Source organism: Mandrillus leucophaeus, unplaced genomic scaffold, assembly GCF_000951045.1.
Source record: "Mandrillus leucophaeus isolate KB7577 unplaced genomic scaffold, Mleu.le_1.0 Scaffold206, whole genome shotgun sequence".
NCBI lineage: Eukaryota > Metazoa > Chordata > Mammalia > Primates > Cercopithecidae > Mandrillus > Mandrillus leucophaeus.
This window is the reverse complement of record NW_012102099.1, coordinates 3,464,855-3,484,352: the sequence shown is the minus strand read 5'-3', so window position 1 is coordinate 3,484,352 and position 19,498 is coordinate 3,464,855. Positions and strand designations below refer to the sequence as shown.

At 49.8% G+C, this 19,498-nt stretch overlaps 1 protein-coding gene across 2 annotated transcripts; it reads left to right on the top strand.

Moving 5' to 3' along the window:
• Positions 1-451: 451 nt before the first annotated feature.
• On the top strand, positions 452-19,314 carry SDCBP2 (syndecan binding protein (syntenin) 2). 2 transcript variants are annotated; one of them, XM_011979869.1, is made up of 9 exons: positions 452-600; positions 9,204-9,276; positions 9,980-10,049; positions 11,223-11,323; positions 16,143-16,301; positions 16,851-17,026; positions 17,105-17,276; positions 18,325-18,416; positions 18,717-19,314. In XM_011979869.1, exons 2-9 carry the CDS (start codon positions 9,223-9,225, stop codon positions 18,769-18,771), a joined length of 879 nt encoding a protein of 292 aa, XP_011835259.1. In that variant the 5' UTR covers positions 452-600; positions 9,204-9,222; the 3' UTR covers positions 18,772-19,314. The 2 variants fall into 2 exon arrangements, with proteins under 2 accessions (XP_011835259.1, XP_011835260.1); XM_011979870.1 differs by lacking the exon at positions 452-600 and adding an exon at positions 3,806-3,837.
• Positions 19,315-19,498: the final 184 nt, after the last annotated feature.

Here is a 19,498-nt window from a genome sequence, read left to right as displayed (position 1 = left end):
CTTCCTTAAATGACTTTAATAGCTCTGTGATCTTCCACAGATAATGATTTATTTAAGCAGACCACAGAGATGGGCATTTGGGATTTCTACATTTTCCTTACTAGAAGCAGCAGTGATGGATGGGCCCTGTGACTCCACTGTAACAAATTCCCAGAAGAAATGCTGGGTCACAGGATATGACCACTTTTCAATATCCTGGCCTAGACCCCTAGATACCTACCTACCACAAACCACCCTCTAGTCAACTGCTTTCCGTGATCAGCAGGACTAGGTGTCCAACCCAAATGTAGAGCTATTTGAGAAAAGGCCAACAAGTCTTGGTTCGTAAACTTCTGAACAGCAGCTGTGAGGGCCTTAATCCCACCTCCAAATCTAGACTAAGGCCAAAGGCCTCCTCTGGGCTGGCAACCTGCCTTGTTTACCCAGCCACAGCCCTCACCTGTGCCCATCCCAGTCCAAGGTGAGTCAGCTGAACAGGGGATGGGCACCACCCTTCCCAGAGCAGGAAGCCAGCTGAGACAGGGCTATCTTCCAGGGAGGGAAACAGATTCAGCAGCGGCAGTGGCTGGAGAAGGTCGTGGAGCAGCACCTGGCCTGCAGGTAAGCGCTGGGGGCCCTGACCTGATCCTGGCTGGGACTGGGATGAGTGAGACCTGCCCTCACCCTGTCTCCTTCCCTCCCTGCCCCTTCCCTTCTGGGACTTCCCAGGCAACTTCATATTGAAGTGCTTCACCCCAGGAGTCAAGTGTGAAAGTGGGGTTTCTTCTTCTGATCCTAGCCCTGGGCCAGGTTTGATTGATGGCTGAGTGATTTTCTTCACCTAGACATCATGAGGGCCCCCCGGTGCCTTCTGACTGCCCATGACTGTGCTCAAGGAGATGAGACCCACACTTTGCTCCTTGAAAGGCCAATTTCAGCTGAAACCAGAGGCTGCAGGCAGACAAAAAGCCCATTTCTCCCAAGGAATCCACAGCCCAGGCCTCCTTCTCTGGCCTGAAGCTGTTTCTATCAAAAACCTTCCTGCTACAGCACTGAAACACCTGCTGGGGAACTGTGCCAGGGGCTTCACCTTTCTAAGAACTGGCTTCTTCATCTGGAGACTGAAAATAGCCCACAAAGTCAGGAGCATGGAATGACATACTGGACACAGGAGTCAGTGCATGCCCTGCTCGGCAGGGTCTCAGAAAATGGGGCAGAAAACGAGCCTGCTATGGGCTGGGCAGGCACTGGACAGGCAGCTTCGACATACAGTGGCCCAAGCTCATGACAATTCCACCACCATCACTTCCCACCTGGGCTCCTGCTCCCACTCCTGCCCTGTAGCCCATCCTCCAAACATCAGCCAGAGGAGGCCTGTCAAAATAACCCTTGGACCTTGGCACTCTGCTGCTCCAAATCCTCCAGTGGCTCCCATCTCACTACAGTAAATGCCAGAGTCCTCACCATGGCCTCCAGGCCCTCCAGGATCTGGCCCCTGTCACTTCTCCAGCCTCCTCCCCACTACTCCTCCTTACTCCCTCTCTGCGCAACCGGCTTCTCACTGGTTAGATGCTCTCTAAACGCAACACCAACTCCCACCTAAGAGCCTCTGCAATGGCTGTACCCACTCCGTTAGGCCTTTCCTCAAATGTCACCCCACCCCACCAGCAAGGTTTCTGAACCTCCTGACATGACCCTCCATCCTGCTGTTTCTCTCTAGTGCCTCCCACCATCTAATATAGCACACAAAGTCACAGAGCCTATTTATCCAGCTCCTCCCCCAAAGAAAGTACATTTGGGGACCAATTCTTCTTTCCTTCACTGCTGATACCTAGAACAGTACTCAGACTTAGTAGGTGCTCAATAAGTAAGTGTTGAAACAATGAATAAACAGTTAACTTTTACTGAATGCCTATTATGTGCTAGGTACTGTGCTAAATGCTTTCCATATACACCTTATCTCTTTTTTAAAATCTTTCAGTCTCCAGATAACTGTGATGCAACTATTGTTATACAGATTACAAAGGAAGAAATGACATTCAAAAGGAATTTAACTATGCTGTGCTCTCACAAGTCAGAAGCAGTCAGTCTGAACCCTGCCCTGCCTGGGCCTGGGTTCATGAGGAAGTCGCACCTTTTCTCCAGCAGGCAGTGCAGCCCCGGGAGGAGGAGCGGGGACATGCTGGTGGCCTAGCAACAGCTTCTTCTATTCCGACTCACCATATCCCTGGGCTAATTTGGCCTTCCAGGAGCTATTACTCTGACACTCTAACCCACGCTTCCCTCCCGCACACTGTCTTGTAAAGGATGGATGAGCTGTCCACAGGAACAAGTGGGAGTCTCATCACTTCAGCTCTTTGGAACAAAGTGTTCCAGAGTGTTCTCACTCTAAGTTCAAAGATGGGGGCTGAGGTCCCCTTGTCAGCCCTGCTGATCTCCGAAGCCCAACTACTGGTTTGCTGTGGGTGTTGTTATTGCTTATAATATCAAAAAGTACAGAAGCTCAGGGATGGAAATCGGGAAAGGGCTGTGGGAGAGGAAAATTCCTCTGGGAGAGAGGGGTTAGGTGGGTTCTTTTCCTTTCAGAGCAGCCAATTACTTGTGGGAAGCCATCAACACAGAACTGAGCAAACTTCCATTGTCAGATTATAGGAGCCAGGCAGCCTTTCAACCTAACTCGTTAGGGTCGTGGTTTCTCTCCCTTTCCAGGCCCAGGTTATTCTTCGAAAGATTTTTTACTTATTGCCTGCAAACACAGACAGGCATGGGAAGAAAGACTGTATATTTAGGATATCAGGCTTTCTCTTCTCTCTGTGCCTGCTTTTCCACTCCTTTCAGAAATAGTAATGGGACGCCTGTTGTGTGCCAGGCACTGTGCTCAGCACTGGGGGTTAACAAATGAGTGACATTTCCTGACCAGTGAGGGAGATGAGCAAACAAATACAGCACAGTAGAAATCCAACCCAGGAAATGCAGAAGGCCTTGCTCACAGTAGGTGATTAATAAACACTTGTGGAATGAATGATGAAGAGGCAAATAGAAGAAATGCTGTAGTCTAGAGAAGGGAGGCTTGCTAATCTCCATGGGTACATGTAGGGGAAAGCTTTGAACTGGAGGAAGAAGAGTTCACAACAAGGAAAAGAGAGAAGGCATGAATGACACTTAAGACAGAGGGAATAGCACCTGCAAAAGCATGGAGGCATGAACTAGCAGGCTGAGTTTTAGCACTCAACCTAAAGTAGTTTGGAATAAATGAATTTCATGATGTGTGGAGAAACGACGTGGTAACAATAGAAACCTTACCAGAAGTCAGGTCACAGAAATTTGAGCGCAAGAATTAGGTATGGCTTCAGAAGGGAAAGGGAGGTGAGGATAACTCCCAGATTTCTGACATAGCCCATGGGTGGATTTAGTGGGACTGCTGTGGAGGCGCGGCACAGCTGGGGAAAATTATGAGACCAGTTTGGATAACCTGCGAGGTAAACGGGATCCACAAGGCAACTGGACTCTCAGGCCTGGGCCTCCCTGTCCCTGGAACAGCACACTCTCTTCCCACTTGAACATCCATCCTACACGGCCCAGTCAGGGTCTCCTTCCTTCCTCCAGGAGACCTTCCTGCTTGCCCTAGCCTTCCTCCTATACGCCAGATCCAACTGCCTGAGTCCCTTACAACAGGCTTTCGGTCTGATTTTGCTGTGGGAACTGATTTGCCCAGCCAAGTCAAGAACCCTTCCCTAGGCAGCAGAAGCCCAGTCACTCAGTCACTGGTGGGTGGGAACCGAGGTGAATCTGCGTTGGGGGGGGCGGGGCATTTTTTGCACAACACTGGGTCAGAAGTCACGGCCAGACAAGAAACGGGTGAGAAAGGGTGGGAGGAAGGATGACGTCACAACTGGTAGGAAATACTTTGGGAATTGACGCTTCCGAAGCCAAAGGGAGAGCAAAAGCAGCCGGGAGCGCGCAGGCCGACCTGGTTCTCCTCCCTTTCCACGGCTGCCTTAAGTACAGAATCTTATAAGTCCTCCTCCTTCGGAGGATACAGATGGTGTTCAGAGGCCAGGGGAGTTTAAAGCTCGATTTCACCCGCGCAGCCTCCAATTCGGTAAAGAGGGGCCGCGGAGCCCGACCAAGCCTTCCTATCCCTTACTCTGCTGCTTTACCTGATCTATTTTTGTGGATGCCGGCGCCAGCTACGGGCGCCCGAAGAAAGCACGAGGCTGGGTGGACTCTAGTAACCCAAGCGGCAAGGAGGCCGCCATTTTCCACTCCGCAGCCGCTAGGGATCGTGGGAGTTACCGCGGGCCACGGTGGGCGAGACGCATGCGCTCCAGAAGCTGCTGTGTCGCTTGGCGGGGTTTCTGCGCAGGCGCCGTAGCCCATAGCAACTGCCGTAACCTGTAGCAACCGGAAGATGTAGCTTCCGGTTGGTTTGGGGCTGCGTGGGGAGTTGTAGTCGTTTCGGAATCATGGAACGATGTGACAGATGGGAAACTGAGGCTGGGGTGGAGGCAGGTCCTAGGAACCGTTGCGTTGGACCTCTCTCCTGTGGCGCAGTGGATGGAGTTTGTGCCTCGTGGCTCCTACTTCCCAAAGCAGGAAATTGAGGCCGACGGAAGGGACAGGTTCGTCCTGAGGCTGCAACCCAGGTGATGGTTCCCCCGTGTAAAAAAATCAATATGATGCCCTTTCTTTATAAAGAAGGCAGGCAAATGAAAGTAATTTCTAATAAAAGAATATGCATTTCACTTTGTAAAAGCTGAGGCTGGCTTGCACCCGATCATGCTTGTACCTGACTTAGGAGTCAGCTTAGATTCACTAGAAGACAATATTCAGCTGAATTTTGCGAACAGTTTATATCTGATATTTTGAGTCAAAGGCTAAATATATTTATATAGAAGCGTGGAGTCACTGTGACAGCTACTCATGCGCACAGACGTGGGCATGCTGTTCGGGTGACTCACCCGTGGTGAGAGGGTGGGCAGTGATTTTCCAGAATGGTGAGCAAAGTGTAACTCCCCACAGTCAACCTAGTGTATGCATTTCCAGACAATCTAGTGTGTATTAAAACTAGGGAAAAGTTCATTGTGATTGTATATACAACCAATTATAACAGAGTTTTGGCTTACTTGAAGGTTTGGCAAGATATCTGAAAGTTGTGCGGGACAGGACCATTTGTTATGGTGACTGTAATGGACTGTCCCATCCATTACAGGAATTTCATATCCCTGCCCGCCCCCCCTCCCCCAAGGAATATGACTGTCCCCTCAGCCTTGTGACAGCCAAAAATGCCCACACAAATTTCCAATCCGTTCCTTGGAAAACCACTGATTTATTCAGTCAAATAATTTTTGCTACCATGTGTGTGCTGGGCAGTATCGTGGTGGTGAAGGATCGTGTGTGAACAGGACAGAGCTCCTGCCCTTATGAGTGAAGTCCAGTGTAAGAAAATACCCAGATATTAATCACCTAATATAATAAATAGTTTGGCAACAGGGGCAGTACAGGTCAGGGGTGGAATACATGGGAAGACCCAGCCAGGCGGCTGGGTATGATGCAGCCTGGAAAAGCCAAGCAGAGAAGTAGCATCTGAACTGAGACTTGAAGGAGCATCACACCAAGGAGGATGATGTGCAAAGCAGAGCGACCAGCATTCCTGGCACACAGTGGACACTCAAATGTTTAGAATGATTGAATGAAACACAGCATGTTCGCCATCAGGGAACCATTCCCCACTATATTGTGAGCTGCTACAAGGCAGGGGATACAGTATGCCTTCTGTGTCCCAGGTTTTGCATCCATGGATTCAACCAACTGTAGACAGAAAGTATTTAAAAATAAAAGTTAAAAAAATACAACAAAAAATTCAAATAAAAATAAAGTATAACTTTGCTTAGCATTTACATTGTATTAGGTATTGTAAGTAATCTAGAGATGATTTAAAGTATACAGAAGAATGTGCGTAAGTTATATGCAAATATTATGCCACTTTATGTAAGGGACGTAAGCATCTGTGGGTGTTGGTATCCGATGGGTGGGGGGTGAGGGGCATTGTCCTGGAACGTAGCCCAAGGAACGACTGTACCTATGTTCTCACTTCCCTGCATCCCAGCGCTGAGATGGACCCACAGAAGGTGGCAGTGGTGAAAGGGTCTCAGACACAGAAAAAGCGTTATGTGATCTGGCCCGGGAGTGATTTCCAGGAAATGGGTCTCTGACTCCCTGCTCTCCCAGGGGACAGCTGACAAAAATATAAGTGCTCTACTGCAAATGTCAGGAAAATCAGGCAGGAGTGGCCGCTTATTTTCACATCTGTTCATGCATGGTCCTGGTGGCAGGTCATGTTTTGGCAGATGATAGCTGCTGAGGACTGTCCCAAGATTAAAAACCTCAGCGTGCGTACACAGTGGGGAAGGCCATAAGCAAAGGGGTCTCTTCCCCCAGGTGGTCTAAAGGAAGTCAGAGCCAGACTCCCTCTCCTCCTAGGAAATTCCTGTCCTGTTGGGATGGTCATTTCTACCCCAAAGGCCAGGCTAGGGCACGGGTCTGGAACTGGCTGCCTCCAGAAACCAAGCAGGCAACATAAATCAGTGAAGGGCTGATGGGTACTTGGGGAAACAGGAAAGCACGTACAGCCCCATCTACGAGGTAGGCTGTGACTCAGCCCGGCTGAGTGTTGCCATGCACTATTCCCGCTCTTGCCTTGCCAAATGTTTATATTTTTTTCAATACAAGTCAGAAGTGATGAATTTTGTATTTCCAGATTTTTAAATATTGGCACTAATTCAGATTTTAAAAACAAAAGGCCGGGCATGGTGGCTCACACCTGTAATCCCGACACTTGGGGAGACCAAGGCGGGCAGATTGCTTGAGCCCAGGAGTTCAAGACCAGCCTGGGCAACATGCTGAAACCCTGTCTCTACAAAAAATACAAAAATTAACCAGGTGTGGTGGCATGCACCTATATCCCAGCCACTTGGGAAGCTGAGGTGGGAGGATGGCTTCAGCCCGGGAGTTGGAAATTGCAGTGAGCCAAGATAGCGCCACTGTACTTCAGCTTTGGCAACAGAGTGAGACCCTGTCTCAAAATAATAATAATAATAACAACAACAACAACAAAACAGGACTGTGAGAGGCACATTTGGGACTTCTGGTCCTTGTTTCATCCAGGAAGGTGGGTGTTCTTAGGATACTAGAGTTTTACAAGGAAAAAGGTGGAAGCCCAGGTAGAATGCGTTGCTTTTGGCAATATTATTGAGCTAGCCTCCATGCTAGGGGTTAGAGGCTTCACAGCGAAGGAGAAGCCCCTGTTCCTGCCATCTTGGAACTCCTAAGGAGGTAGACAGACAAGTAAAGAGGCAACACAGGGCTCGTGAATACTCAACAGGAGTAGGACATGGCGCAGGGGCTGGGGGAGAACAAATGAAAGCAGGCTTCCTGTAAGAGGAGCTTGCGGATCTGAGACTTGAAAATCATTAGGAGTTGGCCAAGGAAGGAGCAGGGAGAGGAGGGGTATTCCAGATAGAAGGAATAACACATGCAAAAGAGACGGGAGGGAATCACATTCAAGGATGTGAAAGTAGCTCATTATGGCTGGAGCTGAAAGTAGCAGCTGAAAGGACATAAGGCAAGAAATGAAGCTGGAGAAGTAGACAACGGTTACAAACAAATACCTATCGGGACTTGGCACCAGTGAGTACAATGGTCTGGGTGTAAGAGCCAATAGAGGATGGTGGACTGGGTCACCCTGGAGTCTGCTGCTAGTCAATTGTAGCTACTGTGCTACAGTCCGGGGTTGCCAAAGCTTCCTGTTTTTCAGGAGCAGTGGGAAATTAGATTATTAAATCTAGTACCTTGAGCCTTGCATTTAAGCTGGTAATCTGAACGTTGACAGTACTCCACAAGGTCAAATAAAATATATTTCCATCTGGCCCTGGGCCCACCAGTTCCAATCTCTGGTGGAATCGTGAAGGCCCTGTGAGCCACTTTAAGGAAAGTACATTCCCAAGGCAGGGGAGCCACTGGGGGGCTTTCAGCCAGGGCATGACATCCCAAGTGTGTACACAAAGGGCCTGGTGGCTGCTGTCTGGAGAGGAGCAGGAGGGCAGGAGGGGAGGCAGCAGCATGTTTGGAGGGTGTCGTGGCACCTGGGGAGGGCCAGGGAGATGATGGGGACCTGCACAACATGGGATGTGGGAAAGATGGGATTTGATGACAGATAAGAAGGGATAGTGGGGTGGGGCCAAGGATGACATGGGGGTCAAGGCAGCAGGTGCAGAGGGAGGAGAAGGAGCAGTGATGGATGAGGATGTCCTCGGCGCACCTGTGGTCACTCAGGGAGGTACCCAGCGGATCTGGTCCTGGGAAGCCTGGAGTCACATCACCCTGGCACAGGCCCCTCAGTTTCCTGTGCCACCAGCAGGCATTCCTTTATGATGTGTACCTATCACATGTGGGTTCAGTGGGGTGAATAGGACACACCTTGACCCCTCAGAACTGCAGTCAGGACAAGTGGTAAGTTCAGGCAGGAGGCTGCCCCAGTGCTGTCCTGGAGGGCAGGGTCCTGGATGGTAGGGGCAGTGACCGTAGTGCCTGGAGCCAGGCAAGGCATGTCCCACAGGAACCGAGGGTGACAAGGAGGTTGGGCAGGGGCTCCAGTTGAAGTGGACTGCCTCAGCGAAGCCTGGGAGTGTAACAGAGCCAGTGGTTAGTGGGTAAAGGGAAGGAACCCAGAAAGTCAGACTGCTCCTTCCCCACGTTTCGTCAGGAAGGGAATAAAACATTTCTTGAGAGGTCATTCCTTTCACTTTCTCTGGGTACGTTGCTGAGAGGTCCTGCTGATTCTCCCGGAGACAATGATAAGGTGTTTAGTAAATAAGTGCTCATGGTGCCTCTCCACTCCCCGTTCCCTCCTCCCTCTGGAGCAGTGCCTTGTTGAGGGTCTAAGTTCTGCTACAGTTTGTGTGAGAGTCTTTATCTCCTGCTGGTCTTACTTCATTGTGGCCAAGATTAAAAGTTGACAGTGAGGCTGGAGATGGGTGGAATACAGTAGAGTTCGAATATGGAGAGGGGATTAGGGGTGGAGTTCGGGGAGGGATTCTAAGTGCCCTGTTGCCTTCCTGTTTGAATATTAAGTTCCAACCCACTTGCTGTTGCAGATGTCTGTGCCTCCTCTCAAGGTGGCATCAGCTGCATCCTTATCCTTCCCCACCCTCTGCACTCTGCAGGGTGTTCCAAGAATCAGCCATGTCATCCCTGTACCCATCTCTAGAAGACCTAAAAGTGGACCAGGCCATTCAGGTAAGTCACCAGACTCCACTCATCTGGACTCCCTGAAGGGGATCTTGGGGATTATCCTGGAAGGTGCTGGGAATTGGGGCCACCTGGAGATTCCCTTAGGCCTCAGGTCATGTAGGTCTCCACTGCAGGGCCTGCTGGGCAGAGAAGACATCCAGGGGACAATGCCAATGGTGTTACAGCAAGAATGGAAAAGACCAAGCAGCTGCACGCATGCCTCTCTCATGCCCGCTCTGTCCTGCCCAGGCCCAGCTCTCCCTCTCTCCAGAATGGGCAGGCCCCATGCTCTCAGGCAGGCTTTCAGAGGAAACAAGGCTCGTGGACATGGGCATTGGTCTGCTCAGCCCCCAGAAGCCCCCTTCTTCCTCCATCCCAGCACTCTGTGGTTCCAGTGGGTTTTGAGAATTTTGGACTTTGCAGCTGAGAACTTGATTGGGAGATGGGTCTTGATGTTCTGCCTGTTGCAGGCAGTAAACGGGTTGTGACATCAGGTGGGTCACAGTCCCTCAGAACCTCCTCCCAGGAAAAGACACATCCATGGAGGCCATGTTTACATGATCTTCAGCCCTGAGGGTTGGTGGACACTTCCCCCACACCCCAGGCCCACTCACAACCTAACGCCCAGACCCTGGCCTCATGGAGCTCCAGGCTCTGGGGTTCCTGGGGTCCTGGCCACAGCTGACCACTGCTTCCTGCTCCTCCCCAGGCCCAGGCCAGAGCCTCGCCCAAGATGCCAGCCCTGCCAGTCCAGGCGGCAGCCATTTCCCCACCACCAGGTAGGTGAGCTGGAGTGGGGGGCTCCTGGGTGCCCAGTCCTTTCAGGGAAGAGGTCATCAGGGAAGCTTGGCAATGCCAAAGGTATGGGAGGCTCCAGGGTTAAGCACTCAACATGGAAGGAGGAGAGGACCAGGCTCCCAGTTGCCACCCACCCCTTACTGCCTGGTTGACCTGGGCTGAGTCACCTCACCTCCTAGGGCCTGTGCCCATGCTATTCCCCTCCCTCCTTGACTGCCCAGTGAACCTGTTTATCCTTCTACACCCAGCTGAGAGTTAGGAAAGCTGTGGCCTCTCTGATGCCCCCAGCAAGGCTGCCTTGAGAATGTGATATCATTTGTGGGGCCTCTGTTTATATAAACGATTCGAGTCACCGTAAATCAGCATGTCAGCACCGTTCTGGTGACCCAATCTTGTGTGACCCCAGGAATGAAATACCACACTTGTCAGACTTCCTTGCTGGAATTGTGGCTGGTCTGGGGTGGGGGCAGGTGGGGGAGAAGTGGACGGCAGATAGCGGTTCAAAGAGAGAAGGGACCAGAACCCCACTTGCCTTATTCAGCTCAGGCTTCCATAACAAAATACCATAGGCTGGATGACTTCAACAGCAGAAATGTATATTCCCACAGTTCTGGAGGCTGGAAGCCCAAGATCAAGGTTCTGGCCAATTCAGTTTTGGTGAGGGCTCCCTTCCTGGCTTGCAGATGGCCACCTTCTGACTGAGTCCTTACATGGCCTTTCCTCCGTGCACTTGCTTGAGAGAGAGAGAGAAAGAAAACGCGAACAAGAGAGAGCTACAGCATGAGAGCGCATGCATGAACCCTCTGTTGTCTGTTCTTATAAGGACACAAATCCTTATAAGAAGGGATGAGGACCCTGCCAGTCCTGGTGGGAACCATTCAGTGAGGGATGCAGAGGTTTCTGGGTGTCAAATAAAGTTAGTGGAGTTGAATAGCAAAGTGGTGTATGAGGACTCGGTGTGCCACCCTGCACCTGGGCCCTCTGAGGAGCGTTCACCAGTGAGTGTTCCTGGGGATACCCCGCAGTCTTGGAAATAAACACCATTCCCAGGCTCCATTGCTTAATAAAAATGAGCAGCCACAGGGGAGCCAGGCAGGTATGGGGAAGCACATGCCCTCAAATGACACATTTATTCTTCCTTCTTTCCCCATCAGTTTTGTACCCAAACTTGGCAGAATTGGAAAATTATATGGGTCTTTCCCTCTCCAGCCAAGAAGTCCAGCAGAGCCTGCTTCAGATTCCGGAGGGTGACAGTGTATGTATTTGGCTTCTGCCTGCTGTGGACGCAGAACCTCCCAATCCTCCCTCTTTCTTGGTCTTGCCATTTCAACAGATCTTCTTTCTCTCTGTGCTCAGACCTCCCCTCTCCCCAGCACTCTGGTGGCTCTGTTTCTTGATGGCACCGTTCATTTTGAGGCTTCATGAAAAGCACTGTAGGCTTTCATGGTTTCAGATCTTCCCACAAGCCTTGGGGCTGGGGAGCCAGGCCTTGCTGTTTGACCGTGGGCCTGAGCTGGATGAGAAGGGAGGCTGTTAAACCCAGTGTGAACCTGGGGGCATCAAAAGCAGGGCTGCCTGCATGGATAAGCAGAGCCGAGAGGGCAGGAGATTGTCACCCAGCTCTGGTCCCCAAATTAAACAAGGCTCAATTCCTGCTTTCCATGGCTTTGGGGGCAAAAGACACCATCACAGAAATATTTGCTACTGAAAACATATTCACCTGTAGAATCAGTCCCCACCTAAGCCCCTTACCAGTTAGCTCTAGCATCCCTGCATCCCACCTGTCAGTCTTCCTGCCAGGTTCATCCTGAGTCGATGAAACTGAAAGTACGAACTGCAAAGCTTGCTAAGGCTGGGGAATTTCATGAAGTTGATGGACATGACGATGGAGAACTGTCATAGACGCATACAAAGCCACTGCCAAAATGAGGATCTGACAGGAGAAAATCCACAAGGATGAGGCCATGTGGGACCCTGAGAAGAACTGATGGCACCCTGGGGGGTTTCTCCACAATGGCCCCCTTCATGGTCGTGCTGTGAAAGGCAGACATGAAGCAAAGAAGGTCCTTCTGTAGGCAGCCCCACTGTCATCACTCTTTGCTCCTATAATTAGGACACAAATGCCTTCAACCTTAATTTTGATAAAAATATAAGATGAACATATTTTTATAATTTAAAATTGTGTATGGCTTTTAACTTTTTATTGTTAAACAGTAGATTCCCAGGAAGATGCAAAGTGAGTACAGAGAAGTCGTTAGTACCCTTCACCCAGTTTCCTCAGCGATTACATTTTCCACAGCTGTAACACACTATCAAAACCAGGAGTCTTATGCGGGAACAAGTGTCTCTAGTTCTGTGTCATTTCATCAGTGTGTAGACTCATGTAACCAGCACTGCAATCCATACAGAATTAGTTTATCACTACAACCACCTCCCTTCCAGGCTGCTTCTGTATAGTCATGCCTGCCCCCTCGCCACCCTCCCTAACCCTGGCAGCCAGCCCTCTGTTTTCCATCTCTATAGTTTTGTCATTTCAGAATGTTACATAAGTGGAATCATACAGTATCTTGACCATTTGAGGTTGGCTTTTTTTCACTCAGCACAATACCCTCTAGATCCATCCAGGCTGTTGTGTGTGTCAATAATAGTTCATTCCTTTTTACTGCTGAGTAGTATTCCATGATGCGAATGTACCACAGTTTGTTGAACCCGTTGAAGAATGGTTAAGTTGTTCCCAGTTTTTGGTGGTTATAAACAAAGTTATTCTTATGCAGGTTTTTGTACAGACATACATTTTCATTTCTCTACGACAAATGCCCAAAGTGCAATTGCTAGGCTGTATGACAAATGTATGTTTAGATTTTTTAAAGAAACTGCCACCAGGTTGGTGACACATGCCTGTAATCCCAGTACTTTGGGAGGCTGAGACAGGTGGATCACTTGAGCCCAGAAGTTCGAAACCAACCTGGGCAGCATGGTGAAATCCTGTCTCTACAAAAAATACAAAAATTAGCCGGGTATGGTGGCTTGTGCCTGTAGTCCCAGCTACTCAGGAGGCCAAGGCAGGAGGAGCGCTTGAGCCCAAGAGGTGGAAGCTGCAGTGAGCCAAGATCACACCGCTGCACTCCAGTCTGGGCAACAGAGCGAGACTCTGTCTCAAAAAGAAACTGCCAAACTATTTCCTGGAGTGGCTGTACCGTTTTACTTTGCTGTGAGCAACACGTGAGTGCTCCAGTTTCTTCACCTCTTCACCAGAATTCGGTGTTATTACTATTTTATATTTTAGCCATTATGATAGGTATAGTGATGGCTCATCATGGTCTTAATTTGCATTTCCCTGACACCTGATGATGTGGACCATCTTTTCATGTGCTTATTACCATCTGTATATTCTTTTTGGTAAAATGTTTCTTCATATATTTTACTCATTTTCTAATTGGCTTGTTTTCTTCTTGTTTTTTAAGACAGGGTCTCACTCTATTGTCTAGGCTGCAGTGCAGTGGTGCAATCACAGGTCACTGCAGCCTCTACCTCCCAGGTTCAGGTGATCCACCCACCTCAGCCTCCCGAGTAGCTGGGACCGCAGGTGCACACTACCATGCCCAGCTAATTTCTTTTATTATTGTTACTTTTATTTTTTTTGTGGAGACAAGGTCTTGCTATGTTGGCCAAGCTGGGGCTTGTTTGTAGTGTTTTGGGAGTTCTTTATATATTCTAAAGTCCTTTGTCAGATAAGTGGTTTGTATTTTCTCTCAGTCTGTAGCTTAAAAGTTCTGAATTTTGATGAGGTCCAGTTTATTGATTTTTTTTTCTTTTGTGGTTTGTACTTTGTAAAGAAATATTTACCAAGCCCTAAGTCCGAAAGATTTTCTCCTTCATGTTCTTCTAAAATTGTTATAGTTTTATGTTTTGCATTTAAATTTATGATTGAATTTGAGTTAATTTTTTTGTAAGGAGTTAGGTGTCAGTCAAAGTTCATATTTTTGCCATGGTTGCACCATTTGCTTTTTTGGTTGTTTTGTTTGTTTGTTTGTTTGTTTGTTTTGAGATGGGGTCTCACTCTGTCACCAAGGCTGGAGTGCAGTGACATGATCTTGGCTCACTGCAACCTCTGCCTCCCGGGCTCAAGCGATCCTCCCATCTCAGCCTCCTGAGTATCTGGAACTACAGGCACTTTCCAGCACACCCGGCTAATTTTTGTATTTTTTGTAGAGATGAGGTTTCACCCTGTTGCCAAAGGCTGGTCTTGAACTCCTGACTTCAGCTGATCTCCCCGCCCTGGCCTCCCAAATTGCTAAGATTACAGGCATGAACCACTGCGCCCTAGCCAACACTATTTGTTGAAAGCACTCTTGCAAAAAGCAGTTGACTTTACTCATTTGAGTCTATTTCTGGATTATCTACTTTGTTCCACTGATACTTGTCTATCCCTTCACCAATACCACACTGTTTTGATTACTGCAGCTATATAATAAGTCTTGAACTTTGGTAGTGATTCCTCTCGCTATTCTTTTTGTCAGCATTGTTTTAGCTATTCTAAATTCCTTTGTCTTTTCATATAAAGTTTAGATTAACCTTGCCTGGATCTGCAAAACATCTTGTAGAGATTTTGATAGAAATGGTGTTATATCTGTGTATCAATCTGGTGACAATTGACAGCTTCACTAATTCTTTCAACCCATGAATACAGAGAATCTTCCATTTATTTAGGTCTTCTTTGATATCTTTTATCAGTATTTTGTCGTTTTCAGCATACATTTTCTGTATGTGTTTTGTTAGATTTACACGTATTTCTCTTTTTTTTTTTAACTTTTGTTTTGTTTTTGTTTTTAACAGAGATGGGGGTCTTACTTTGTTGCCCAGGCTGGTCTTGAACTCCTGGTCTCAAGTGATCCTCTGGTCTTGGTCTCCCAAAATGCTGGGATTGTAGGAGTGAGCCACTGAGCTCGGCCTTTTTTTTTTCTTTTTTTTTTTTTTTTTTGAGTGATTGTAAGTGGTATTGTATTGTATTCCTTTTCTTTTCCTTTCCTTTCCTTTTCTTTTCTTTCTTTTTTTTTTTTTTTTTTTTTTTTTTTTTTTTTTTTGAGATGGAGTCTTGCTCTGTCACCTAGGCTGCACTGAGCAGTGGTTCAGTCTTGGCTCACTGCAACCTCCACCTCCTGGGTTCATGTAATTCTCCTGCCTCAGCTACCTGAGTAGCAGGGACTACAGGTGTTTGCCACCAGCCCAGCTGATTTTTGTATTTTTAGTAGAGAGGAGGTTTCATCAGTTGCCCAGGCTGGTCTTGAACTCCTGAGCTCAAGTGATCCACCTGCCTCGACCTCCCAAAGTGCTGGGACTATAGGCATGAGGCACCACCTCCAGCCTGGTGTTGTATTTAAAATTTCAGTTTACACGTGTTCGTTGTTAGTATACAGAAGTACAATCGAATCTTATATGTTAATTTTGTATCCCAGGACCTTGCTAAACTCTTTTATTTGATCTAGGAGTTTATTTGTAGATTCTTTGGGATTTTCTAGTAGACCATCATGACATCTATAAATAGGGACCGTTTTATTTCCTCTCTTCTGATCTGTGTGACACCCCTTCTTTTCTTGCCTGCGGTGCTGGCTAGATCTTCCAGTACCATCTTTAATAGTGTTGGGAGAGTGAAGTTCCTTGCCTTTTTCTGCGTCATTAATTTTTATATTTTTACATTTTTTTCAAGACAAAAATCCAGTCCTTTTATCCTCTGTTGCTCACTGTTTACTGTGACTTTTTCTATTTTAAGTGGGGTTTAAAGGAGTCTTTTCCTGATGCCAATTTCCCTTGGAAAATGAAGGGCCTCTTCCCGTATCCTTGCCCCTTCTCTCCCCATTGCCCTGCCTTTTTAGGGGCATGGACTTTGACGCCCCCTAGTGGCCTCGTGGAGCCACGTCTCCTCTCGGCCCTAGGGGAGAAATGCGGACTGGGGATGTGGTGGGACCCGGGGACGCCTCCATGCTCCTTCCCCCATCTCTACCCCCACCCCAGTGTCCCCTGAGGCACAGGGTCCCCACGGGCCGGGCTGACCCCCTGCTCCCTGGTGTCTGCAGACAGCGGTCTCGGGCCCCGCGCCTGGCCAGATGGTGGCACCGGTGTCCGGGTACAGCCTGGGCGTGCGGCGAGCAGAGATCAAGCCCGGGGTGCGCGAGATCCACCTGTGCAAGGACGAGCGCGGCAAGACCGGGCTGAGGCTGCGGACAGTCGACCAGGTATGGCGCGGGGGCTGGGTGGGAAGAGGAGCTCGAGCTGCACGCCCTTTCCCGCCGGGCCTCAGAGCTCAGAGGTCCGGTCCGCAGTAAGGAAGGTGCAGAGCGCCTCCTAACCCCACTGGCCAGGCTCTTGCCCCCAGTCCCTCCTCCCTGAGACTTGGGCGAGGCTGGTGCTGGGTTGCGCAGTGCCCTCCACTGGAGGAGCCTCCCTTCCCCACCAGCCATTCACTGCCCAGGGCATCTAGCTTCCAGGAGACGGTGTAGACAGCAGATACCAGGGAAACCCATGCCTTTGTGAATGGTCCAGTAGAGTGTTTGGGGGTGCAGCTTCAGGCCAGGATTGAAATTCTGACTCACCTCATTCGTAACTATGAGGCCTAGAGTGTTTCCTCCCAAGTAAATGGGGTAATCTTGGTGCCCGCCATGCAGAGCTGTGCCCCTGGCACTCTGTAGGCTCCTGGAGTATCAGGAGGAAAACAATAGCTTGGAAGAGGGACCTGTGCCTAGGGTGGGCCAGGGACGCTGACTCTGGGACCCTGCCTCCCCCAGGGGCTCTTTGTGCAGTTGGTCCAGGCCAACACCCCCGCATCCCTTGTGGGGCTGCGCTTTGGGGACCAGATCCTGCAGATTGATGGGCGTGACTGTGCTGGGTGGAGCTCGCGTAAAGCCCATCAGGTGGTGAAGAAGGCATCACCCGAGAAGATTGTCATGGTGGTTCGGGACAGGTGAGTAGGCAGGCCCGGGCAGCCTCTCTGTCTGACCCCGGCCATGTCCCCAGGTCAGCTCACTGTCCCTTCTGCCAGGCCGTTCCAGCGGACTGTCACCATGCACAAGGACAGCATGGGCCATGTCGGCTTCGTGATCAAGAAGGGGAAGATTGTCTCTCTGGTCAAAGGGAGTTCTGCGGCCCGCAACGGGCTCCTCACCAACCACTATGTGTGTGAAGTGGATGGGCAGAATGTCATCGGGCTGAAGGTAGGCCGGTGGCCGCACCGGGGAGGGACTGCTGGGTGGTGGGAGGGCTCAGGTCTATGGGCAGCTCGCTTACCCCACCTGAGCCTCAGCGTCCTCTTCCGAAGGTAAGATGGTGTTCATAGGGCTGGGTGCAGTGACTCACGTCTGTAATCCCAGTGCTTTGGGAGGCCAAAGCAGGAGGATCACTTAAGTCCAGGAGTTCGAGACCAGCCTAGGGAATGTGAAACCCTCTTGCCACAAAAAAGCTAAAAAATTAGCCAAGCGTGGTGGTGCACACCTGTAGTCCCAGCTACTCAGGAGGCTGAGGTGGGAGGACTACTTGAGCCTGGGAGGTCAAGGCTGCAGTGAACTATGATCATGCCACTGCGCTCCAGCCTGGGCAACAGAGACAGACCCTGTCTCCAAAAAAGAAAAAGACGGTGTACCTAGAGCTCTGAGCACAGTGCCAGGCACATAGTAGGTGCTTAATAAATAGTAGCTATTGCTGGCTGCATGGACACCTCCTTGCTTTATGGCACTTTTTTTTTGTATAGTGGATCATGTTCAGTAGTAGGAATGTTTTAGAAAATTGTTATTCAGAAATCCATAGGGTCGTGAGGCTCTTCAGACCGGGTTTGTCCCAGCCAGCCACACTTCTTGAGATCATTTGCCTTTATTTCCACCTGTGGCCATCGCTAGTCCTGTCTAGCACATCTTCTTGCATTTATTTTGGAACAATCAAGAAAACATGTAACCAGATTACATACATGTGTAAAGTAAAGGTCAATAGGCTCTGAGTAAGGGCCAGAGGTTCTTCTATGGCCACAGCGTTAGTGTTTGGACCGCCTGGCACATGTGGGAGACCCATGTTCTCACTCAAGCAAGACCTTACCTGGGAGTCTGCTGGGACCCTCATCTGACAGGCTCGGGGTCTGAGGCAGCCCTGCCCTGCAGTCAGGCATCTGTGTGTCTTCTAGCAGTGGCCATGCTGACTCCTCCACAGAGGGGCCTGTAGAGTTGCCCCTGGTCCCCAATCCTTAGGGTGATCACTTACTTGCCTCCTCTCTAGGACAAAAAGATCATGGAGATTCTGGCCACAGCTGGGAACGTTGTCACCCTGACCATCATCCCCAGTGTGATCTACGAGCACATGGTCAAAAAGTAAGGCTGCACCCCTCCTCACCCCTCCTCTGCCATCCCGCTCACCTCCCTGCCTCCCGGGTGCACCTGGCTCAGCCACCTCCACTTTCTCAGCACTGACACAGGGCACAGACCCCGCCAGCTCCATACTCCCTTCCCCTTCCCCTCCCTCCAAGGTAGCTTGTGGCTTCTGGTGATTCGAAAGTCTTAGAACTGGGAGTGAAGGCCCACATGGGATGCGCTGGCTCAGAAGGGGGTGGAGGTTGCTGGAGGGCGGAGAGAAGGAGCTGCCAACTTGGCCACCATTGTTGCTGTATCCAGGTTGTCTCCAGTCCTGCTCCACCACACCATGGACCACTCCATTCCAGATGCCTGAAGCCACTGGAGGGCAGGGCGGGCAGGGTGGGCCTCCCGCCCTCCTGCGGCAAAGGGCAACACCCTCGGATGATGGGTTGCAGCTGGCCTGCTGCTTAAGGTGGGAGCTGCCGTGAGGGGGGCGTGTCCAGGAGGGTGACCATGGGATGGCGTGGGTACGTCGCTTATACACACAGGCCTCCTTGGAGTCTCAGACTCCAGGCTGGGCTGAGGCTCAGGCAGAGCCCACAGGCAGCCGATTCTCTTGTGCTGATTTAAATGCTGAACACGGAGGCAGGCCGTCTAAACACTTCTTAAAGTTGCAACTGGGCCCCTTTCAAGAAATTTTGCTCTACCAGGAAAACAGTTACACATTTGAGAGAACAGAGCTACATTCTTTGTGAGAGCTTTTTCCTTGCCTTGACTTGCTCTTTGTCACAGACAGCATAAGTTATCAGCCTTGACTATCTTTTGAATAAAGATTTGATTTTAAACAAAACCCGTCCGCAAAGGTAATTGATTCCCCCCAAAACTATCGAAAATAAAATAAAAAGATAATTGAAAATTCTGGAATCCTCGGTCCCCTGACGTGCCAGGGCTGGTTTTCTCTTAAACTGTGGCGAGACCAGGGCCTTTTCTCCGTGTGGTCTCTGAGAGCCATGATTTGGCTTTGCCTCTGTCACGTGCCGCCTGCCAGCCTGGTGCAGGGGTGACTGGAACTGGGGACAGGATGGAACTGTGGGACGGGG

Coding starts and splice junctions, on each gene's coding strand:
- SDCBP2 (XM_011979869.1), top strand. CDS start 9,223: ATGTCATCCCTGTACCCATCTCTAGAAGACCTAAAAGTGGACCAGGCC. Junction 16,302..16,850: donor GGCTGCGGACAGTCGACCAG/GTATGGCGCGGG, acceptor TGCCTCCCCCAG/GGGCTCTTTGTGCAGTTGGT. Junction 18,417..18,716: donor TACGAGCACATGGTCAAAAA/GTAAGGCTGCAC, acceptor TGCTGTATCCAG/GTTGTCTCCAGTCCTGCTCC.